This window comes from Malus sylvestris, chromosome 5, assembly GCF_916048215.2.
Source record: "Malus sylvestris chromosome 5, drMalSylv7.2, whole genome shotgun sequence".
NCBI lineage: Eukaryota > Viridiplantae > Streptophyta > Magnoliopsida > Rosales > Rosaceae > Malus > Malus sylvestris.
Window position 1 is genome coordinate 10577967 of NC_062264.1, and position 24309 is coordinate 10602275.

General features: G+C 37.2%; 2 protein-coding genes across 3 annotated transcripts; both read left to right on the plus strand.

Annotated features, from left to right (window-relative positions):
- The first annotated feature begins 533 nt into the window (after positions 1 to 533).
- Positions 534 to 11988, plus strand: LOC126624738 (DNA replication licensing factor MCM4-like). 2 transcript variants are annotated; one of them, XR_007624204.1, is made up of 19 exons: positions 534 to 687; positions 808 to 1464; positions 1593 to 1721; positions 1810 to 1891; positions 2405 to 2537; positions 2619 to 2690; positions 2782 to 2904; positions 2989 to 3102; positions 3224 to 3436; positions 3524 to 3622; positions 9470 to 9630; positions 9933 to 10029; positions 10136 to 10297; positions 10656 to 10736; positions 10813 to 10891; positions 10989 to 11125; positions 11211 to 11264; positions 11392 to 11592; positions 11741 to 11988. XR_007624204.1 is itself a non-coding variant. In XM_050293843.1 (18 exons), exons 1-18 carry the CDS (start codon positions 651 to 653, stop codon positions 11467 to 11469), a joined length of 2508 nt encoding a protein of 835 aa, XP_050149800.1. In that variant the 5' UTR covers positions 534 to 650; the 3' UTR covers positions 11470 to 11715. The 2 variants fall into 2 exon arrangements, 1 of the variants encoding a protein (XP_050149800.1); XM_050293843.1 differs by lacking the exon at positions 11741 to 11988 and having other exon boundaries at positions 11392 to 11715.
- A 1506-nt stretch (positions 11989 to 13494) lies between these two features.
- Positions 13495 to 23949, plus strand: LOC126624739 (V-type proton ATPase subunit a3-like). Its single transcript, XM_050293844.1, has 18 exons — positions 13495 to 13801; positions 14913 to 14957; positions 15372 to 15491; positions 15572 to 15679; positions 16875 to 16985; positions 17080 to 17253; positions 18257 to 18394; positions 18823 to 18930; positions 19065 to 19172; positions 19314 to 19462; positions 20114 to 20267; positions 21192 to 21352; positions 21446 to 21652; positions 21862 to 22045; positions 22133 to 22216; positions 22313 to 22506; positions 23084 to 23143; positions 23431 to 23949. Exons 1-18 carry the CDS (start codon positions 13667 to 13669, stop codon positions 23633 to 23635), a joined length of 2445 nt encoding a protein of 814 aa, XP_050149801.1. The 5' UTR covers positions 13495 to 13666; the 3' UTR covers positions 23636 to 23949.
- The last annotated feature ends 360 nt before the right edge of the window (positions 23950 to 24309 follow it).

Here is a 24309-nt window from a genome sequence, read left to right on the forward strand (position 1 = left end):
AAGTTGTTAACCAATAACCAATAAGTTAGAGAACAAACTTAATTCAATTGTTGAATTAATGTCTAAGTTGTTGTAGTTTTAATATGTAATATAATTCAATTAACCAATAAGTTAAAGAACAAACTTAAAAATAATAAATTATCGAGAGGCTAAAATATAGTTATTTCGGTTGGATATGGTAAATAAATATAGCCTCACATTGTTTATTTAAAAATAATTTTTTGTAGGACTACAATTTTGGACGGGGCTATATTTAGCCCTTTCGGTTGGAGATGACCTTAACCCACTTCACCACTCTTTTAGAGTAAATAATATTATTTGTTAAAAAAAAAAATTAGGAGAATGAGTTTCAGAGGGTAAATTCATAAGTTCAAAAAAACAAAAGAAAAAAAGAAAAGAAAAAGGAGTTGGGCATTTAGGTCTATTGGACTACGATCCTTGATCCACCAATTGATTGATGTCCCTCAAACCCATCTAAGTTGAGCCCAAAAAACAAAGAAAAAGGCCCATCCAAGCCACCTATATTTATGGCGGGAAAATTATCACATCTTCGCGCCAAAATCCTACCCGCCAAACAAAGCGAACACTCTCTGCTGCCCAAACTCAACCATCCAAACCCCAACGCTCTCCCCCCCTCTCTCTCTCTGGACATGGCTTCCGATTCTTCTCCGGCGGACTTCAACAATGGTAAGCCCCTTCCTTCTTCTCTATTTCTCTCGAAATTCTCTTGTTTTCATGTGTCTGTAAATCTCAAATTCATTTTCCTTTTTATTTTTTTTTTAATATTTTGATGTCAAATTTCAACAGGGCCTTCTTCTCCTGATGACTTCTTATCGAGCCCAATCGGCAACACCTTCTCCTCTCCGGTGGACGCCACCCACCGCAGTCGGCGTCGATCCATTACCCCCTTGGAATTTGACACCCCGCGGGCGCAGCGGTCCCGGTTCGCCGCATCCGAAACAACACCAACGGGCACACACCGCACCAACGGCCATAGTGCTGGCGCTGCCCCGACCCCCTCCTCCACTGACGGTGATGTCCCACCATCTTCTGAAGGCGGCGATGGGTACGGTGTGGACGAGGACCGACCCACATTTGTCTGGGGCACGAACATCAGCGTGAACGATGTTAAGGTGGCGATTGTTAGGTTTTTAAAGAATTTTCGGGATGAGTCGCAGTGGAATACGGAGAGTGAGTACCTTACAGAAGGGAAGTACATTGAGGCCATCAAGAGAGTTGTTGAGATGGAAGATGATTCGCTTGATGTTGATGCACGCAATGTGTTTGATTATGATTCCGACTTGTATGCGAAGATGGTCAGGTACCCACTCGAGGTTCTTGCGATTTTCGATATTGTTTTGATGGAAATGCTGCCCATCATAAACCCGTTGTTCGAAAAGCACATCCAAACTCGGATTTATAATCTCAAAACATCCACCTCGATGAGAAATCTCAACCCATCTGGTTAGTTTTCAACAACTGCTTGTGTTTGCAATCCAATTTTCTCTTTTTGCTTTTGGGTTTTTGTTTGTTGCTGATCAATGTAATGTGTGTATGGAAATATGGACTGACTTGAGTATATATATTACTAGACATTGAGAGGATGGTTTCGTTGAAGGGAATGATTATTCGGTCTAGTTCAATAATACCTGAGATAAGGGAAGCAATATTTAGATGCCTTGTGTGTGGCTACTACTCCGACCCACTTCCTGTAGAGAAAGGTAACCTTGTTCAGATCACATGTTTATTTGCTTAGATTTGATTTAGATTGATTTCTCTATTGTATGCTGAATTTTTGAGTGCTATCAGGGCGAATATCGGAGCCTACAATATGTTTGAAGGAAGAGTGTCAAGCCAGGAATTCCATGACACTGGTTCATAATCGATGCAGGTAATCAAGGGCGACTATCTTTCGTTAAGTTGTTTAAATGTTTGTTCTGTGTAATTTCACCTTTTGCATCTCCAGGTGCCTCCTTTCTTTTTGCAGTTTTTGTTAAACAACCGATGCACTTGAGATATATTTGATTTTATAGTTTTAATGGAACATGGACTCCTATATAAAAATGGGATTTTGAATGCTAACAAATAAAAGATTGACACTGAAATAAAAATTTCAAGAGACACAATTGTTTTTAAACTGAAGCAAAGTTCTACAGATTGTGTTAGTCATGATTGTGGCTGAAATGGGCAAAAATCAAATCTAAAGCCTTTGTCCTATAGGTTTAGACTTCGGAACAAGTGAGTTTAGAAAACATTACGACTATATTCTATAAAATACAACTGAAAGGCGAGATAATGTGGAACAATACTTGTGAAATAAACTGATTTGAGAAAGTGACCTTTACAGTTTGAAGTTAGAGTTTTACAAAGAAATCACTTTAATGGGACCTACTTTTTCAATCAGATTTACAGATAAACAGATTGTGAGGCTCCAGGAGACTCCTGATGAGATCCCTGAAGGAGGGACACCACATACAGTGAGCTTGTTGATGCATGACAAACTGGTTGATGCTGGAAAGCCAGGAGACAGAATTGAGGTAAGTCCATATTGTACCCCTTTGTGTGACCCTAAGATACCTATCATATTTCTTTATCTTGAATGTGTTCCTTTCCAATAGGTTACTGGGATATACAGGGCAATGACTGTTAGAGTTGGACCAACACAGAGAACTGTAAAATCATTGTTCAAGGCATGTTTCTATCTTATTTTTTTTCTGTGAAATTTCAAGATCTTCACATTACGGTGGTCTGGACATAAATTTCCTCTTCATTTGATTGCAGACTTACATTGATTGTCTGCATATAAAGAAATCTGATAAGTCAAGAATGCTGGCGGAGGATCAAGTGGAAGTTGACACTTCCTTGGTTGGAAACTCAGAAGAGATTCTTTTTGATGAAAAAAAGGTAATCAATGTATACTTTCACTTGCAGTCGCATCAGACTTTGCTTGTATTGTCTGTATCAATCATATCCTTGCTGAAATTTCAGGTGGAACAATTGAAAGGGTTGGCAAAACAGCCAGATATATATGATCGATTAACAAGGTCTTTAGCACCAAACATCTGGGAATTAGATGACGTTAAAAAAGGCCTTCTTTGCCAGGTTCTTTAAATGCTTAAACTTTTTATTTTATGAGTGGTTTTGTTGATCATTTAAAAAAAAAAAAAGTTTTCTGTTTCATATTTTTAAAAATTGATTCTTATTTTAAATGGCCTAAATGCAGCTTTTTGGTGGGAATGCTTTGAAGCTACCATCTGGTGCTCGCTTCCGTGGTGATATTAATATTCTTCTTGTTGGTGATCCTGGAACCAGCAAGTCCCAGCTGCTCCAGTACATACACAAACTAGCTCCTCGCGGAATATACACTAGTGGAAGAGGGAGTTCCGCTGTTGGATTGACTGCTTATGTTGCGAAAGATCCTGAAACAGGGGAAACTGTATGTTTTTGTTTATAAAAAAAATTTATCTTATGGTATTTCATGAAAACACATGAAGTTAAGTGGAATCATTTTATGACTCTTCAGGTTTTAGAGAGTGGAGCCTTAGTTTTGAGCGATAGAGGCATTTGTTGCATTGACGAATTTGACAAAATGTCTGATAGTGCGAGGAGCATGCTACATGAGGTTGGTTATTTTTTCACCTTTTTCTCAAATACGTGCGAGGAATGTGCATTTTTTGAAATGCTTTTAAACTTCTCTTTTCATTTAAGTTTGGACATTTTGTCTTCAAAATCATGTCGAGTGATATGTGAAGATCCAGATTATATGCTTTCAAGTTTAATATGAGAGTTTGTAGATTCAAATTATATGCTTTAAAGTTGGACATTTTAATTTTTTGGCTAATCAGAGACACAAGAACAGTATGTTAGTATGCTAAGTGGCATTAAATATGTTGTGCTAGGATAGCACCAAACCTTTTAGAACCAACTCTTTTTAACCCACAAGAAATATATCAAATGAAATGCAAGAACAAAATATTAAAGACACCAAGATTTTAACGAGGTTCCTCAACAGTCAGTGTAACTGGAGTACGTCCTCAGAGCAGTAGGAGCTCACCCAATAATCCACTATCAACCAAATGGGAGTTTACAAAGTGTTGGCAATCTCACAACCCAAATAACCCAATACACCCAATAGCTCTCACACACCAAAGAAACAAATAGAGGAAGAAATATAATGAATAATTTCTTCTTTATACATATAGCTCAAAGCTATTACAACAACTACTTTGGTGGATGATTACTAACCAAATGAAGCAGCAACTTCTTCTTTCTTTTGGGCTCTCTACAACTCTCCTTGCTCTCGGCAGAAAATGCGCTCACTTACTGAAAATGAGCTCTTCCTTCCTTATTTCTTCTATCCGAAAAAAGCCTCATAATTATGGCTTTAAAAAAAAGCCACAAAACATGCCACAAAACAAGGAAACATAATCATGTTGTCCTTTCTTTTCTTTATAATTTTTTATAGCCAAAAGTTGGCCACTTGGCCACATACTCCAACAATCTCCACCTTGGCCAAGTTCCGAAAAACGCCATGATAAGCCAACCAACACAATTAACACACAACATCACTCCTAAACACTAGCAAGAGAACAACTCATGCCGAGCCAAATGCTCCAAAACTCCTACTGCTCAACGCTTTCTTTATATAGGCAAAATATGAGCCAAGTTCAAGCAATGAACAAACTTGGCTACACCAACAACCTTAGTCAACATATCAGCGGGGTTGTCTTTAGTTGGAATCTTCTGGAGAATGATTTCCCCTTCACCAACAATTTCACGAACAAAGTGATAACGCACATCTATGTGCTTGGTCCTCGCATGATGAACCTGATACTTAGCCAAATAAATGGCACTCTGACTATCACAATGTACCTCCACCTGCTTCTGATCAACCCCCAAATCTCTAATCAGCCCATGTATCCAAATGGCCTTCTTTATAGCTTCAGCAACTGCCATATATTCAACCTCTGTAGTAGACAAGGCAACAGACGACTGCAAAATGGACCTCCAACAAACTGGCCCTTTAGCCATAGTAAACACATAGCCTGCAGTAGACTTCCTTCCATCCAGATCACCTGCATAATCTGAATCAACATAACCAACTGCAAAATGACCAATACCAGAGTCATCTCTCTCAAAATATAAACCAACATCTCAAGTACCATGGAGATACCTCAATATCCACTTAGCTGCTTGCCAATGCTCTTTACCTGGATTATGCATATATCGACTCACCATGCCAACTACATGAGCAATATCCGGTCTAGAGCATACCATTGCATACATCAAACTACCAACCAAATTTGCATATGGTATATTTTTCATTTGCAGCTTCTCTTTATCAGTTTTAGGACACTGTAGAGAACTCAATTTAAAATGAGGAGCCAAAGGGGTACTAACCGGTTTGGTTGAATCATGAACTCCAAACTTCCGAATCAACTTCTCAAGGTATTGTCTTTGATTCAAACTGACGAAACCCTTTGCTCTATCTCTAGTGATCTCCATGCCAAGGATCTTCTTCGCTTCACCAAGATCCTTCATCTCAAACTCATTCTTCATTTGCTTCTTCAGTTTCTCAATCTCTTCGACATTCTTTGAGGCAATCAACATATCATCAACATATATCAACAAATAAATGAAAGACCCATCTTGCAACTTCTTGAAGTACACACAATGATCATATTGACTTCTAGAATAATTTTGGCCTCTCATAAATTTATCAAACCTCAAATACCATTGCCTTGGAGATTGCTTCAAGCCATATAGTGATTTCTTCAATTTGCAAAACAAGTTCTCCTTCCCTTTCACTATATACCCATCCGGTTGACACATATAAATCTTTTCATTCAAATCATCATGTAGGAAAGCCGTCTTCACATCAAGTTGCACAAGCTCAAGATCATACTGTGCAACAAGAGCTAACATAATACGAATTGAGGAGTGCTTCACAACCGGAGAAAAGATTTCATTGTAGTCAATGCCCTCCTTTTGTGCATACCCTTTAGCAACTAATCTTGCTTTGAATCTCACATTGCTTTTCACATCAGCATCTTCCTTCTTGGCATACACCCATTTGCAACCAATAGCTTTCTTACCCTTAGGCAATTTAGCTAACTCCCAAGTCTTGTTCTTCAAGAGAGAATTCATCTCATCACCCATGGCATTGCACCACCTCTCCTTCTCCTCACTCTCAATGGCTTCCTCGAAATTGGATGGAATATCATCAATGATAATAGGAAGAGCAAAAGCAACATAGTCACTAAACCGAGCTGGCTTGGTAATTTGTCTTTTTCCTCTGTTCTTGGCAATAGACTCTTGAGGTGAAACTTGCTCTTCAACTTGAATAGAATCTTCAAGTTCAACTTCTTCAACATCCTCATGGTCTCCAACTTCTTCACTTGTAGTGGCTTCGACATCAGCGGAAATAGGATTTGAAGTACCAGAGGCAACTTTCTCAAGCTCCACCTGTTGGACATCTTTCACATTCTTCTCAGAGTCTTTGAACATACTTTCTTCATCAAATGTCACATCTCTGCTGATTACAAGTTTTTTCATCTCTGGGCACCACAACCTGTAACCTTTGACACCACTACTAAAACCAAGAAAGATAGCCTTTTTGGCTCTAAGATCAAGTTTATTTTCAGTCACATGAAAATAAGCAGGTGAACCAAAAATACGGATATAGTCATAATCAGAAGAAGGTTTTCCAGTCCATACCTCCATTGGTGTCTTACCCTGAACAGCAGCTGAGGGTAACCGGTTGATGATGTGACATGCATAATTAACTGCTTCTGCCCAAAATGACTTGCTTAAACCCGACTGAGACAACATACATCTAACCTTCTCAAGCAAGGTTCGATTCAATCTTTCTGCAACTCCATTTTGTTGTGGAGTTCCCCGAACACTAAAATGTCTCACAATTCCTTCCTCTTTGCAAACTTTATAGAAAGGGTCGGATGTGTATTCACCACCATTATCCGATCTCAAAATCTTAATCTTTCTCCCAGTCTGGTTCTCAACCATTTTCTTCCAACTCAAGAAAATGCTCAATACCTCACTCTTGTGCTTCATAGTGTAAACCCAAGACCTTCTTGAATAATCATTAACAAAGGTCACGAACCAATGTCTACCACTCAAAGATGGAGTCTTTGTAGGACCCCAAACATCCGAATGCACATAATCAAGAATGCCCTTCGTCTGATGTACAGCAGTACCAAACTTCACTCTAGTTTGCTTTCCCAAGACACAATGCTCGCAAAAATCAAGCTTACAAGTCGTGGCACCTTTTAGAAGACCTTGTTTCACAAGCCCTTGTAGAGCTTTCTCACCGGCATGGCCTAATCTCATATGCCATAGTCTAGTAGTATCTGAATCAGATGTGCCCATATTTTCAGAGACTACAGATGCTTCACCTGTCACAGTGCTTCCCTGCAATAAATACAAATGGCCACATCGAGGAGCTTTCATTACAACAAGTGCACCATAAGTAACTTTCAATGTCTGTCCATCTGAATGAAACTTGAAGCCCTTGGATTCCAAAGTACCCAAAGAAATAAGATTTTTCTTCAAATTCGGTACATACCGAACACCTGTCAACTTTTTAACCATGCCATCATGCAACTTCAACCGAACTGTACCAATCCCTTTTGTTGTGCAAGGATTGTCATCTCCCATGAACACAACTCCACCATCAAACTCTTTCAAGCTTGAAAACCAATCCTTGTGACGAGTCATATGATGAGTACAACCCGTATCCAACACCTACTTAGTAGCACAATCAAATGATGAGGAAGTGGTTAAAGCAAAATCAGAAAAATCTGTTTCAACCTCAGCAACATTAGCTTCAAAACTTTCTTTGCCTTTGGTCTTCAATTTAGGACAATCTTTCTTCCAATGGCCCTTATTACGACAAAAGGCACATTCATCCCTTTCCAAAGGTTTTCTACCTTTAGAGTTTCCTCTAGGTCGAGATTGTGATTTTTTCCTACTAGAAGATGATCTTCTCTCCGATGATCTACCTCTAACAAATAAAGCTTCAGAGGTACTATCATGATTTTTATCTCTATGCCTCATTTCATAATTCATTAAGGCATTTGACACATCTTCAAATTTCACAGTTTCTTTACCATGCATAATAGTGGTAACAAAATGCTCATAGGAGTCCGGCAATGAATTCAACAATATTAAGGCCTTATCTTCATCCTTAATATCCTCATCTAAATCTAACAAGTCGGCAATCAACTTATTAAAAGCATCAAGGTGTCTAATCATTTTTGTACCTTCTTTGTATTGGAAGCGGTAGAGCTTTTTCTTCAAGTGTAGCCGGTTCTCTGCACTCTTTGTCATATACTTGTCTTCCAATTTTTGCCACAACATACTTGCTAATGTCTCCCGCATCACAAAATACTTCCGAGTTTTTGCAAGGCACAACCGAATTGAAGAGCAAGCCCACAAATTTAATTTTTCCCATTCCGGCTTCGACATAGCTTCCGGCTTCTCTCCCAAAGCGGCAAGTAGATCTTGTTGAGCCAACACATCTTTGTCCTCACATTGCCACATCCCGAAGTTGTTTGTGCCATCAAACTTTTCCACTTCGAACTTTGCATTTTGCACCGTAGTTCTTGCAAACCCGGAACTGCTTCCAAAAGGATTCTCATCTTGCCCGTCTGACATCTTTGGCAACTAGACAGTACCCAAGAGCAACCAGTGCTCTGATACCAATTGTTGTGCTAGGATAGCACCAAACCTTTTAGAACCAACTCTTTTACTTTTGGCTATAAAAAATTATAAAGAAAAGAAAGGACAACATGATTATGTTTCCTTGTTTTGTGGCATGTTTTGTGGCTTTTTTTTTAAAGCCATAATTATGAGGCTTTTTTCGGATAGAAGAAATAAGGAAGGAAGAGCTCATTTTCAGTAAGTGATCTCATTTTCTGCCGAGAGCAAGGAGAGTTGTAGAGAGCCCAAAAGAAAGAAGAAGTTGCTGCTTCATTTGGTTAGTAATCATCCACCAAAGTAGTTGTTGTTGTAAAAGCTTTGAGCTATATGTATAGAGAAGAAATTATTCATTATATTTCTTCCTCTATTTGTTTCTTTGGTGTGTGAGAGCTATTGGGTGTATTGGGTTATTTGGGTTGTGAGATTGCCAACACTTTGTAAACTCCCATTTGGTTGATAGTGGATTATTGGGTGAGCTCCTACTGCTCTGAGGACGTACTCCAGTTACACTGACTGTTGAGGAACCTCGTTAAAATCTTGGTGTCTTTAATATTTTGTTCTTGCATTTCATTTGATATATTTCCTGTGGGTTAAAAAGAGTTGGTTCTAAAAGGTTTGGTGCTATCCTAGCACAACAAAATATACTACTCAGTATATTATCAGGGACTGCATTCTAGTATTCCTTTGTGCGCAATGCAACTAAGTTCCCATTGATGTGGCTTTATTTCTAAATATACTCATACTCCTCCAGGTGATGGAACAGCAAACTGTTTCAATAGCTAAAGCAGGAATTATTGCTTCCCTTAATGCTAGGACTTCAGTCTTGGCTTGTGCAAATCCAAGTGGTTCACGCTATAACCCTCGCTTATCAGTAATTGACAACATACACCTTCCTCCTACCTTATTATCCAGGTGAGAAGATACACATGACATGCAGCTAGAACATTAAAAGGGTCTAAACTACGGCTTAATGATGGTTTTACCTACATTCGTCTAATTTAAAGACATTGTTTGTGAAGAATGTCAAACTGGTTTTTTCTTGCATATTTGGTGAAAGTTATCTATTGTGGAGTATTGTTGTTAACTTTTTGGTGTAAATAATGTCAAACTTCTACTCGAAAAAAGAATGTCAAACTTGTTTTCTTGCATAGTTTCTGCAAAGTCTTTATTGTTTATGATTTTGAGTTGCTCCTCTGATCATTAGTTTTTCTCAGGTTCGATCTGATCTACTTACTCCTTGACAAGGCTGATGAGCATACAGACAGACGCCTTGCAAAGCATATTGTTGCATTACACTTTGAGAATCCTGAGGTCTGGTGAATTATGAATTCTCTCATCCTAGTGCTATATTTTTTTGGTAAATATTTAAGGACTAATTTTAGCACATATCTTGTTTACTCCATGTCTCCAATTGCAGAGCGTACAGCAGGATGTCTTAGACATTGCTATGTTGACCGCATATGTGGGCTATGCCCGAAAGCATATTCACCCACAATTATCCGATGAGGCTGCTGAAGAGTTGACTAGAGGTTATGTTGAGTTGAGGAGGAGAGGAAATTTTCCAGGCAGTAGCAAAAAGGTAAATTTACATCAATCGTAGTACAAGGTACTCTTCATATATATTCTAGGTCCAGAAATTGTAGAAGAATGTTCACATAATATATAGTTATGCACTTTTGTGACAATATTTTCACATGACGTATCATTTTTCCCTATCAAGTGAAGATTCATTTTGAGATTTCTTTAATTCATCTCTTTCTTTGGTGCAAAATGTTTTTTCTCTTTATTTGCAGAATACATTGGTTGGTGCTTTTGACCTAGATCTCCAAATAAATTCGTCAATTCTTGCATCAATCGATTTGGTTTTATTTTCTTTAAATAAAAGGTAAAAAGCTGGGATGTCTATATCATATTCAATTAACTGATTATTTTGACAGGTGATAACAGCAACACCCAGGCAGATTGAGAGTTTGATACGACTTAGTGAAGCTCTAGCTCGCATCCGTTTCTCAGAATCGGTTAGCAAAGATTGCATTGTATCTTAGCAGTTCACATATATTTATCTGGAATAAAATCAATAAAGTTGCAATGCAGGTTGAGAAGCATGATGTTATTGAGGCATTTCGGCTTCTGGAAGTTGCAATGCAGCAATCGGCAACTGACCACTCCACAGGTATTTACAGCATTTGTGTCCACTTTTTTCTTAATTCTACTTTTCCTAATGACAAACTCAGCTTAACATCATGTTTTACTTGTGCTTTGTTCTTAAGGAACGATTGACATGGATCTTATCACCACTGGAATTTCAGCAAGTGAAAGAATGAGACGAGAAAGTCTGGTATCATCAGCTCGCAACATAATTATGGAGAAGATACAACTTGGGGGACCCTCAATGCGCTTGTTAGAGGTGTGCTTTATTTACAAGATGTGCAAACTAGACTCAGATAACTATCTTATAAAGAACATCTTAATGTGTTTAATATGTCCTGCAGCTGCTGGAGGAGCTGAAGCAGCAGAGCTCTGGCGGTGAACTCCACCTCAACGATGTAAGTATATTCCTCTCTCTCTCTCTCTCTCTCTCTCTCTCTCTCTCTCTCTCTCTCTCTCTCTCTCTCTCTCTCAAACACACACAGAATTAGCATGCTGATGGCTATGGATTTGTTGGCATCTCAGCTGAGGACTGCAATTACGACACTAGCAAGTGAGGGATTTGTGGCTTTTGTTCACGGCGACAGTGTCAAAAGAATATGATGAGAAAGGAGACAGAGAAGAAATGGGTGACACTTGACATTGGTTTTTTTAGTTGCCACAGTTAAGTGAGACCTTAAAACAACTGGAGATGTATCACACCATATTCCAGGGTTGTTTTTGCAAGTGATTATTGTGCGTGTAAATTATTTTGGTAGTCTGTTTTCGTTGGTTGCTCAAGTGGTTTAGTTGAACTAACTACCTAATCAATATAACTCGTCCACGACAAGTGGTTCTTGTCGCCAACTAGCTCGTGGTAGTTGTCTTCACGTAGTTGGTTAAAGTCTCGTGTTCACGAGCTGCGACAGTTGCTAGGTTCTTGACTTGAGAACAGAGGCAAGAAGAGAAGGCTTAAATCGATATTTCGCTAACTCCAACTGGCTTTACACAACCGCTTGAAGGCCAATCTAACGTTGGCATCCACGAATGCAATCAGCCGCCAATTTCATTTGGTAGATGAATTCACTAATGAATCCAAAGACCACTTAATGAAATGTCATTTAGTACTTCGGTCTAGTCGTATTCTTCTTCGTTCGTTTGTAAGTGAGAGGTTTGGATTTGATTTTCGTGCAAAGACGAATTTGAATTACATTATTTCTAATTCTTTAATATAAATAATATTGTTTGTTTAAAAAAAATATAAAAAAAAAGGACATACTTAAAGCAATAATATGTTGTCTTTATTTGATTAGTTCCATTAAACATAAAAAAATATATAAAAAAATGGTTGTTTTGAATAAGCTCACGTGATTGCTGTCTTTGACAGCCATATTATTTTTCTTGGCGTTTCTTAATTAAGATTTTGAAATGAAATTAGGAACAAAAATTGGGCGGCAGGACAATTTTTAATTGTAAGGTACTGGCAGGGGTATCATGTACGTGTTCTTTCCCCATCTCGATGGAATCTCTCTGTTAAGTGATTGAGAAGTTTTTACTTCATTGAAAAAGAACCAAAATGTGGGAGCATATTTTTATCTCGACGTGAATTGATGAAAATCTACACACACAAAAAAAAAGACAAACAAAATTAGACTAACACTGATGTGGTGTTAGTTAGAGCTCTCAGCTTTTTGGGATGGATGTAACCCAAAGAGGTGTAGTTTGCAGTTGCCTAAATAATATTGTTGTTCAAAATCAAATTGCAAATTGATCTACAAGGAGGAATAGGAAAACAACCTTCAAAGTTGAATGGGAAAGCAATCTTCTTCTTTGATGTCCAAGTTGGCTTGGGAGATTTATTTCCTTTAGGATTCCAACAATGAACGGGATATTGTTGCTTCATTCATTGTATAAACAAAATATAATAATTAAAATGATGAAAAATATTTATTAATAACTAATAATAGATTTGGCAATCCACATCAAGCCATAAAAGAATTGACATTTCGGTTGGAAAATACTAATGCTACTATTATTTCTGATGTGGACTTTTTGACTCCCTTTGAACTATTGGGTTAAAACCTAAAATTTAGGTTTTGGGTTAAAACCTAAAATTTAGGTTTTAAACTAACTCAATCATTTTCCAATGGTTGTGCCTAAAATAAGTTTTGGGTTAAAATTTAAAATTTGGACAAATTTAACCCAAAATTTAGGCCAGGATTAAAAGACTAAAACAATTAAAAACATTATTTAAATTAAAATTCACCCAAGAATTCTATAAATACAATTTCATAAGGTCGGTTTAAAGAAATTTTCAACTTTTATCATAATTTAAATATTTTAGATTAAAGTAGTTCTTAACAAATTTAGGTTTGGATACGGTCTAAGATGTTAATATAACAAGCCAAATAAGTACTGGAAAGCGACGCAAGTGGCTCTTTACCATAGCAGCTAAAAGGTGTTGAGCCCTTGCATAACCGTGTAGATTTAAATATCATCGGTGACTAATTTAATATCTAATATACAAAAACCTATTGTTCAAAAAAAAAAAAATTAGAAAGCGACAAAAAGTGCAAAAGCTCAAGAAACTTCCTACAAAACCCTCCCCAACAGTAAAAGTTACAAAGAGGGAGCGGGGACCTGGTGACGTGGCGCAGCGCGAAGGGGAGAGAGAGAGAGAGAGAGACCAAAGCAATCAGCAAAGTGAATTATTATTTTTCTCTTCCATCTCTCTCTCTCTGTTTTTCCGACTGTCTGCTGTCACACGTTTACACCTATACACAGACACAGACACAGAACACACCGTCGGGAGAGAGAGAGAATGGGAGAATGCTGTCCTCCGATGGATCTGTTCAGGTCGGAGCCCATGCAGCTCGTCCAGATCATCATCCCCATCGAGTCTGCTCACCTCACCGTCTCTTATCTCGGCGACCTCGGCCTCCTCCAGTTCAAAGACGTACGCCTTTTACTCTCTCTCTCTCTCTCTCTCTCTCTCTCTCTCTCTCTCGCTGATTCCCATTTTTCTGTTTCAATTATGGTTTCTTCTTTTTTTCGATTGGTTTTTTTGCTGCGGAGAAACAGTAAAACCCTAACTTGGCACTGTTTCCGATTGGAATTCTTAATTGGTTTGGATTCGATTTGCGCAAGTGTGTTTCTTTTGTGAATTTGGGGTTTTTATTTATTTATTTTTTACGTATGAGATTGAATTGCCTGGTTAGTGAGTGGTGTCTGATTCTTTAGATTTTAAGGAGCTCAATTAATCTGCAATTTGAGGTGGTGATCGATTGGTTCATTACCAATTACATAATTTGGTCTCCCGAAAAAAGGCAATTCATCCGAGCAATTAGCTTCGCGAGCGCCTAATACGCGATCATGGCACTGTCAGATTTTGGTGTCTTGGAAATTTGTATCGCCATTAAAATGGACATGTTGTTTGCTAAAGATAGCTAAAGAGCTTCAAATAGCAGACTAACACAAGTCACGAGTCATAAATCAAATAAGAAAGATGTAAGTAGCGGGAGCAACCAAAAGCAGCGGGTCGAAACTTTTGGTATTGTTTTGCTCACCATAGAGTGGTAGTGTAGTGTACGGGTGGGTGGTGAACATGGTAGCTCTCTATTGAGGGATTGATCAGTAAAAGTTATGATTGTGTTGGTGAGTTGAGATTTATTCAGATCTCTTTCGTCTAAAGCTATAGGCAAATTATATGTATGGAAACAAGAAGCAAGTTATTTCATAATTTCTATTCCAGAATGTACAATGTTCTATTTAAAATTAAAGAACTGAAGTTGAAGGTGAACTGTAAAAAGGTCGATATCATCCTGAAATGAAGAAAAGATTTAAGGGTAAATATTGAGGATCGCACAATAACTCTTACAAAATTGTGGAGAACTAATGTTCAAAATTGGTTGACCTGATGTTCTTGATGCTGCACCATGTGCAATTATCTTGAAGCACTATGCTAGCTCTGTTGTTGGTCATCCTTAATCTAGTCACTGTTTTGCTGCTTTCATAATTTTTTTATTGTTTTATTTTGTTACTAATGTTTTTATGTATCACTCTTCCAGCTCAATTCAGACAAGAGCCCGTTTCAGAGGACATATGCTGCTCAGGTGTGTTTATGTTTCTTAGCTTGCTGACCAACGGCATGTTTATTCATTTTGTTTGGTTGTGGATACGATACTTCTCTTAAAAAAAAACCGTCTCATCAAAATTGAGTTATAAGGATTAGCAGGAAAAGGAGGGAAAGTCTATGGTTTAAATTTCTTTCCAATAGTTTATGTCTTGGAGGTTTTCCAATTTTGACCCATACATTTAGAGCTGTACTTTATGACTAGTTGTCCTTGAGAACTGTTCTAGGTTGTTGCCAAAAAAAGAAGAGTCACGTAATTTTTACTGGCTATCTTGATTGTACGATGGATACAGAATATCTGATCAATGCTTGTGATAATTGTTTAAGTACGTAAATATTATGTCTTCAAATGAGTATTTGGTTGGTAAATTCACTATTTCATTTTTCTATGAAGATTAAAAGAAGTGCTGAGATGGCACGCAAATTACGTTTCTTTAAGGAGCAAATGTCAAAGGCAGATTTGCCTCCTTCAAAGTCTGCAAGACAAGTTGACGTCAATGTGGATGACCTTGAGGTATAATAAGGTGTTTGGTGCATAGCTAAAGATGTTTAATATTGCATTTTCTAATAAATTCACTCTTGTGTGTATGCTAGGTAAAACTTGGTGAACTTGAGGCAGAGCTGATTGAAATAAATTCAAATGATGAAAAGTTGCAACGTTCATATAATGAACTCTTAGAATATAAGCTTGTTCTGGAAAAGGTAATGACCCTTTTTTGTTTTTGTCAGAAAAGATCTTAGCATCTCCATTGCCATGCAGTATGCATTATTAGTTATCAGATCATATAATGTCCTCTGATAATACACTAAGGTTGGAGGTCTTATTAATATTTTACATGGGAATCCATCATGAAGGAAAGGGTAAAAAATAGTATGATGAGCTTTTGTTTTTGCACAAGGAGAAAATGGATGTAATTATCCATATTGTTTTTTGAACCATTGATAGAAATGGATTGTGTAGTTCAAGCTATGAAAAGCATCTTTAGTAATATTGTAACTCCTTGTTGCTTGAAGATTCTAACTTGTTGGAACAATTTTTTGATAAGTAACAAAAGTTTCCAAGATGGTTCTATCAGTGTACAAGAGCTGTAAGCGCATAATACTGAAAATGCAAAGAAAACAGAAACTGTACATGAAGATTAAAAAGAGGTTTGAGGAGTTCTATTCATTCAGATAGCTACCACACAAACTGAGATCTCCGTTATGCAAAGTTTTTCATTTCAGAACACTAATTTTTCTCTACAACCACAAAAACAAAAAGAAAATAAATAAATAAATAAATAAAAAATGCTAGTACGTAAGAGCTGTAGTTGACCTTGTTAAAAACCTGCCATGCCACCCCAAAACAAGGCTTCAGACTGTCTCAGGAAGCAGCTAATATACCCCAAATAAAGACGGGAAAAAATCCAAATTTCTCAAGCCACTGAGCACTTAAAGAAGATATGGGATTCATTTTTGCAAATAAATATTTAGAAGATAATAAAACAGAAAGGACTTGAAAACTGAAATTCAGCTAACAAGCAGGAGTGACCATTCAAATTACCTTAAATAGGTGTAAGCGAAAGCTCTGGTTAGTTTATCAAAATTAAAGGTTCATGCAAGCATCATAAGATTAGACATATAGTAATGCAGATGATATCATTAAATGAGCTGAAGTGGTAAAATATGTTAGACTACCCTTATGTGACGTATAAACTTAATTTGTTCAGAGAGTTCTGAATCTTGGATTCTCACTGGAAGTTTTCTAATATCACTAACAGAGAAGCAATTATCGATTTGATCTGCCAATGAACTAGAAGTTGGATAGAGTTTACTCTCATTTGGTCTCATGTCTCTCTTTTGAAGTTTAGTTTACTTTAATGGGCTCTTATGTGACTGAAAAATCTCTTCCTTTCAGGCTGGTGAGTTTTTTCACTCAGCTCAAAGCAGTGCTGTGTTGCAGCAGAGAGAAAATGAATCCCGTGATATAAGTGATGAATCTCTGGACATGCCTTTATTATTGGAGCAAGTACAGATTTCAATCTTGGATTTTTACTGTATTTTGATTAACCAGTCTTCTTCCTGTTGCTGAACCCAATTATTTTTGTTTGGCTGTTGTGAAGGAAACATCAACCGATCCATCAAAGCAAGTTAAGTTGGGATTTCTCACTGGTCTTGTTCCTAGGGAAAAGTCTTTGGCATTTGAGAGGATTCTATTTCGAGCTACTAGGGGTAACGTTTTTCTGAGGCAGACTACTGTTGAGAATCCCGTGACTGACCCTGTCTCAGGAGAGAAGGTATTGGCACATCATTTCCTGCATTTTTATGTTCTTGGAAGGATGAGAGGAAGTTTGTTTTGCTCTCGTGGTATCTTTTACTCTTTATAATTTAAGGTCACAAAAAAAGATGGACTAGAAGCCCATCAAAACTGATAAGATGAATAACAGTAAACTGGATATCATTAATATGTTTCAACAAAGATGTCCAATAAATAGGTTAGGTATTTAACAACCTCCACCTCTTCCACTACGTGTTAAAAAGTTATACCTTTTGTTTTCAACTACACAGTCCATAAGGATCTTGGGGGTGCAGGAATTGTGGGGAGAGGTTGACCTGTTTGGATGTTCGTTAAGAATGGCTATAAGAGCTTTCAACTAAAAAGTTAAACCTTTCGTTAAGAAGGTATTGGCACATCATTTCCTGCATTTTTATGTTCTTGGAAGGATGAGAGGAAGTTTGTTTTTCCCTCGAGGTATCTTCTACTCTTTATAATTTAAGGTTACAAAAAAAGATGGACTAGAAGCCCATCAAAACTGATAAGATGAATAACAGTAAACTGGATATCATTACTATGTTTCAACAAAGAAGTCCAATAAATAGGTTAGGTATTTAACAACCTCCACCTCTTCCACTACGTGTTAAAAAGTTATACCTTTTGTTTTCAACTAAACAGTCCATAAGGATCTTGGGGGTGCAGGAATTGTGGGGGAGAGGTTGACCTGTTTGGATGTTCGTTAAGAATGGCTATAAGAGCTTTCAAATAACCAAAAGCACTATGACAATGTTTAGCAAAAATGTTAGAAGTGCTTATAGGTTGTGAAAGATCTTGGATTTTGTTAAAAATCTCAATGTGCTTCTTCCAGAAGAAGCACTTATGAGCTTAAATGCTATGCAAACCTTGTATGAATACTAGAGAAATGGATAATTTATTTTATAATATGGAACTGTTAATTTGGCCATCTGGTTTTTCGTTGTTATTGCACACTTCGTCTGTGACTGTGAATGATGATCTGTATGCAGGTTGAGAAAAATGTTTTTGTGGTATTCTACTCTGGAGAAAGAGCAAAGAGCAAAATTCTTAAAATATGTGATGCCTTTGGAGCTAATCGATACTCTTTCCCTGACGACCTAAGTAGACAATCTCAGATGATTACTGAGGTATGTATATTTTCTTTGTTTATAGCTTCTTTTTTTCTTCTCTATCATTTATTGCATGTCCGTAGAAGTAAAAAAGTAACCAAATAAAAGAAACTGTAGCCATTTGCAGTTTTGTCTGTTCATAGTATCTTTTTCGTGGTGCTTTTTTATTTTTTTTTAATTTTTTTTCCAGCATGAAGTAATTCCAATGTTAATATCAATCATACTTAAAACTATTTATTTGTATAACCCCTGCTTAGGTGGAAATCCAAGTTTAAGTAGAAATCCAAGTTTGATTTTTGTAGTTGTTAGCAGTCCGCCCATATTCTAGGGTGCTGATCGTCTACATGTTATGAAGTTACCTGCCGGGCCTTAATTTCCATTGATCCCATTTTGACGATGTTGGTTTTTGTTACCTCACTATGACAATATTTAATCCTCGACTTCAGGTTTCGGGAAGACTTTCAGAGCTAAAGACTACCATAGATGTTGGAGTGTTGCTTCGGGGACGTTTGTTACAGACTATTGGCGAGCATTTTGAGCAGTGGAACCTTTTGGTAGGTTTGGAATTATTATATTCAGTTCACTCATTATATATGTGGAGATATGACTAAGACTAACTCAAGACATATGGTGTTTTAGTGTATTGCCAATGTCAAGCTATTTACAACGTTTCTTTGTACTTGTGAAGGTGAGGAAGGAGAAATCCATATACCACCATCTTAACATGCTTAGCCTTGATGTAACAAAAAAATGTCTTGTGGCTGAAGGGTGGAGTCCTGTTTTTGCATCAAAACAGGTATCCTTTATTTACAGACATTTCCCCATAGTATGATGATTCATTTTATACCCAGTTTGAATTGAAAGGTGTGAATGCTGATGTACAACAGTACAAGTCAAATATGTTATCAACTTTCCTTGTTTCAATGTGTCTTTGCAGATCCAGGATGCATTGCAGCGGGCAGCATTTGATTCCAACTCACAAGTTGGAGCTATTTTCCAGGTTTTGCATACTAAGGAGGCACCACCTACCTATTTCCGTACAAACAAATTCACTTCTTCTTTTCAAGAAATTGTTGATGCATACGGGTGAGTTCCACTGCAATATCTTCTCTTCTGTGCTCCTCTATAGATAATTGGAATAGATAAATATTTTGCTAATTTTTTTTTTAATGAAGTAAAGGAACAGAAATTTAGTCAGTTATGTCCTTAACCACTGTCATTTCTGGAATTTCCTTAGTAAGGTGCCTGGGGTAGATACTGAAAGTTTTCATCCACTTTATGTAGTTGATTTCCGTTTTGGTTGTTTAATCTGCCATTTATGGTGCTTGGTTACCATTAACAGGTGAGCTAGATAGTAACTTGTTATGCCAGGTAATATATGGTAAAAATCAACGATTTAATTTTTAATGTAATATCTAATTTTTAATGGAGCAGCCTCTCCATAAATAGGGGTAAGGCTAGCCGACATTCACCTCTCCCAGACCCTGCGTAAAGCGGGAGCCTTGTGCACTGGGTACGACCTTTATCTAATTTAGCCATTAATGAAGGCCAATGTTTGAAATCAATGAAACATTAATAAGTGGTTGTAGTAAGAAATCTAGCCCCCATTTATCCGTGGTTAATCTTTCTTGTTAAAAATTGAGTCTTAGAATTTGAAATCACAAATTGTGCTGATAATTTATTGTTTCCAACAGAAATATACACAAGATTATAAAATGTTTTGTCTTAATGCTACAGGGTGGCTAAGTATCAAGAAGCAAATCCTGCTGTATATACTATCGTGACATTCCCATTTCTTTTTGCTGTCATGTTTGGTGATTGGGGACATGGAATATGTTTGTTACTTGCGACCTTATATCTAATAGGCAGGGAAAAGAAGCTTTCCAGTCAGGTATTGTTACCAAGCTTTGCAATCACTTCATATGCTGATATACTTGGTCTCAACAATAATCTAGTTGCATTGTAGGTCATTTACTTAATTTTTTGTACGAAAGCATAGGATCAAAGATTGATGTATTCCCTTACCATATTTATGGAAGTTGGCCGTTCCATATATTAGGTTAATAAATTAATAAAATGTGGATCAATTTGATTCTTTTTTTGTTCGATGTTATTATGATTATATCTCATCTAAAGAAAAATGTGAAGCATGACCATTGAGACCCCAACTGTATGTTGCTTATTTCCCCAAGTATGTTACCAGCAGTCAAATGATATTTCACCATGCCATTCATTTTTCCCCCTCGTTTTTTTCCCTCTCCCCCTTTTCCATCCTGTCAGGGAGTTGTGATTGTTTAATAAATTTCAGGACTGACAGATTGTGTCCTTTACCTCTAGTGTTGTGAGGAGTAAGGAACTATTCTAGGTTACAAGGATTTGATTTATTGAACTTTAAATATCTGATAGTCTGTTGCACGAGCTTCATAAAAAGTCTTAATTCCCTTAAAACTGCAAATTCTGGGGTTCTGCTTCTTCTTGAGGATACTTCCTCTGTATAATTTATCCTTTGATGGCATGTTTACTTACTTTGTTGGGTATGTGAAGCAATGGGTATGGGAATGATACCCAATCCTTGCTTCCTTGCAAGTAAACATGCCCTGAATTCATTTTTTTGTGATTACTTTCCTCTTTTCACATAATTACTCAACATTCAAAGGAGATGGAGATCATAGTTTCTGTTAGTAACTTAGTATGTGGATGCTTGGCCTTTTCCAGTCACATTTGGTTATTTGACTTATCTTTGGGAAGCAGTTTTTTTTCCTATTTTGTTTGTCTTCATCTAAGAATCTAATTATATATTTTTATGGTTTTACAGAAGCTTGGAGACATCATGGAGATGGCCTTTGGTGGTCGTTACGTGATTTTGTTAATGGCAATTTTCTCAATCTACACAGGTTTTATCTATAATGAGTTTTTCTCTGTCCCGTTTGAACTGTTTGGTCCCTCAGCATATGCATGCCGTGATCTTTCTTGCAGGTATTTGCGTAGACTTTGAAGATGTATATCCTTCTCTTATGCGTCCTCATTTTGGACTGTTTGTTATAGTTAATTGAAATACTTCATTTGCAGAGATGCTACTACAGCTGGCTTGATCAAGGTGCATCCGACTTATCCATTTGGCCTGGATCCTGTATGGCATGGATCCCGCAGTGAGCTCCCATTCCTAAACTCATTGAAGATGAAAATGTCAATTATTATTGGCGTGGTCCAGATGAACCTAGGAATTATGATAAGTTATTTCAATGCCAGGTTCTTTCGAAGTAATTTGAATGTTTGGTAAGTTGTGAATCTTTATTTTGTTATCTTGGTTTTCAGTGGAGGTGTCATTTTTACCACCAAAGGCAGAAAATGCATTCACTGTAGATGTGAATAATTCACATGTACTGTGATTTCTTCCATCTACAGTCGCGTCATTAGTTGTTTCTATAATCTGAGTCTCACCCTGCTTATAGCTTAGTTTTCATTCAGCTGCTTCATTTTCCCAGGTTCCAGTTTGTACCCCAGATGATATTTTTAAACAGTCTATTTGGCTACTTGTCCGTTCTCATTGTTATGAAGTGGTGGACCGGTTCAAAAGCTGATCTCTACCACGTAATGATATACATGTTCCTAAGTCCTACAGACGAGCTAGGTGAAAATCAGCTTTTCAATGGTCAGAAAACAGTTCAGGTACTATCACTGTGTTTTTCTTATTTTAAAATTTTCTGTTAAAAGAAAATGTGAGTATTCCTCATGTTTTGTTTGTTCTTTTACCAGCTTGTGCTATTACTGTCGGCTTTTGTTGCTGTACCATGGATGCTGTTTCCAAAGCCTTTTCTTTTGAAGAAGCAACATCAAGATGTATGTTTGACATCTGTTCACCCTCAGCCCTTCTAATCATTACTCTACTCCCTGTTATTTATATAAGTTCATCTTCTAATGGTTATGTTATTTCAGCGGCATCAAGGTCAGTCCTACGCACTACTTGAGGATACTGAAGAGAGCTTGCAAGTGAATTCCAACCATGATGCCCATGGTCATGAGGAGTTTGAGTTCAGTGAAGTTTTCGTACATCAAATGATACACACAATAGAATTTGTACTTGGAGCAGTCTCAAATACAGCTTCGTACCTTCGTCTATGGGCTTTAAGGTAGTTTCTGAGAACTTGAACTGTCATTCTTGGCTCTCGGTGTATTTGATTTTTCTGTCTGCACATGCCAGTTCATGTATGCATTTGTTATTGCAGTTGTGCATGCTTGCACTGATTGATTTCAATGAGTTTTGGCATTTTATGTAGGGAAGTCTTGAAATAAAAAAGAACTTTCTGGCTTCATAAAGTTTAAAATTGAAGCAATAATAAAATCTGCATTCAGTAGTAAATTGTTAGCTTCGCATGGTTGTTTGCACAAGTCGATTTTGACATGTTACCAAACTGAACCATGCATGTCATTGTTTTGTAAGAAAAGCTAATAGTGGACAGCTTATTCACTGTTAATGGGGAAGACAATTTTTTTTTCTGCTTGGTGACCGACATTGGCTGGCAAGATCCCTCGTTACATTAATTGGTCTATCAGTTACTTGGGTTTCTGCAAAAAAATAGCACGTTTTCTTTCAGCCATGATAGAGTAGAATGTGGTCAATAAGTTGTATTTGCAGATATTCCTTTTTTGTCTATTTGTGCAATAAGTGCTAACGTCGGGCATTTGTCTTTTGGAACTTTTGTACAGTCTTGCTCATTCAGAGTTGTCCAGTGTGTTCTACGACAAGGTTCTCCTAACTGCCTGGGGGTATGTTTAACTCATTTGTGATGCTGCTTTTATTTAATACTCAGTCAAAAAGTTTGCCACAATTTCAAGTTCTTTGTCGATTCTTGGGATGTAGAGAATAGGCCAATGAGCACCAAATGAATGTTTTAGCAGGAGTTCGTTTCCATTTGTTCCAGTTGCTCATCTGGATTATTACTTACGCCCAAGAAGTTGTGACCGAGGATTTGAATTCGTGAATTTAATTAGGCAGTCTTACTGAATATCGGCAAGGGAAATAAATGAAACATATTCTTTTGTACATCTCACAGGTTCAACAATTGGATTATACTCATAGTGGGTCTCATCGTCTTTGTGTGCGCCACTGTCGGTGTTTTACTACTGATGGAAACTCTCAGTGCTTTCCTTCATGCTCTTCGACTTCACTGGGTGGAATTCCAGAACAAGTTTTATGAAGGGGATGGTTACAAGTTCTATCCGTACTCGTTTGCATTGCTTGACGACGAGGATGAGTGATGCCGTAAAAACAAGTCTTCGGCAGTGTATAAGCCATGGAATCGAGTGTGAATAGGTATGAACCGGAGTTGATTCTTTCATTCGAACAGTAGAAAAGAAAGCAATTGTAAGGCAACTTGTATGAGGAGTTATCGGTTGGTTTTCGAATTGAGCATCACCCCTCTCAGCATATTTATTTATTTGTTCTTGGGAGGAATAAGCACTGTTATTAGGCCAGCATGTTTAATATATATAATGGCAATTGTGGCCGTGTGTAATAAAACAATAATTAGTCATATTTCTATTAATATTTATTATTATTAAGGAAAACAAAATTACTCTTGTGCTGCTCAAGTAATCCAGAGTGCGGTTATGCCACTTAACGGTTTTGGTGGTATTTTTCTTAAGGGAGGTTTTAAATTCGAAACTCGCAAGTGAGGTAAAAAAAATTTCTTTCTTTTTAAGTTTCGTAAGTAAAAGATATTCATTTTCAGAAAGAGAAGGTGATTCAGATAAAGTAGTTTGAGGAAGAAAAAAAAGTATAAGAAGTGGACAAACTGAAAAAAGCACATTAGAAACACTAAACACAAAGTTGTTCAAGTTGCAAAATAGGATGATGGAGGAAACCAAACAAATTGCAGCTACTAAGAGATGCCAATTTATTTGGTATTCTTCGGGACTCAACTTTTAAATGG

Excerpts from the sequence above, each read along its gene's own strand:
- LOC126624738 (XM_050293843.1), top strand. The coding sequence starts at position 651 with ATGGCTTCCGATTCTTCTCCGGCGGACTTCAACAATG. Across the intron at positions 2,538-2,618 it reads AGCCAGGAGACAGAATTGAG|GTTACTGGGATATACAGGGC; the intron begins GTAAGTCCATAT and ends CCTTTCCAATAG. Across the intron at positions 11,265-11,391 it reads GTGAACTCCACCTCAACGAT|CTGAGGACTGCAATTACGAC; the intron begins GTAAGTATATTC and ends TTGGCATCTCAG.
- LOC126624739 (XM_050293844.1), top strand. The coding sequence starts at position 13,667 with ATGGGAGAATGCTGTCCTCCGATGGATCTGTTCAGGTCGGAGCCCATG. Across the intron at positions 13,802-14,912 it reads GCCTCCTCCAGTTCAAAGAC|CTCAATTCAGACAAGAGCCC; the intron begins GTACGCCTTTTA and ends TCACTCTTCCAG. Across the intron at positions 16,986-17,079 it reads TGCCTTTATTATTGGAGCAA|GAAACATCAACCGATCCATC; the intron begins GTACAGATTTCA and ends GCTGTTGTGAAG.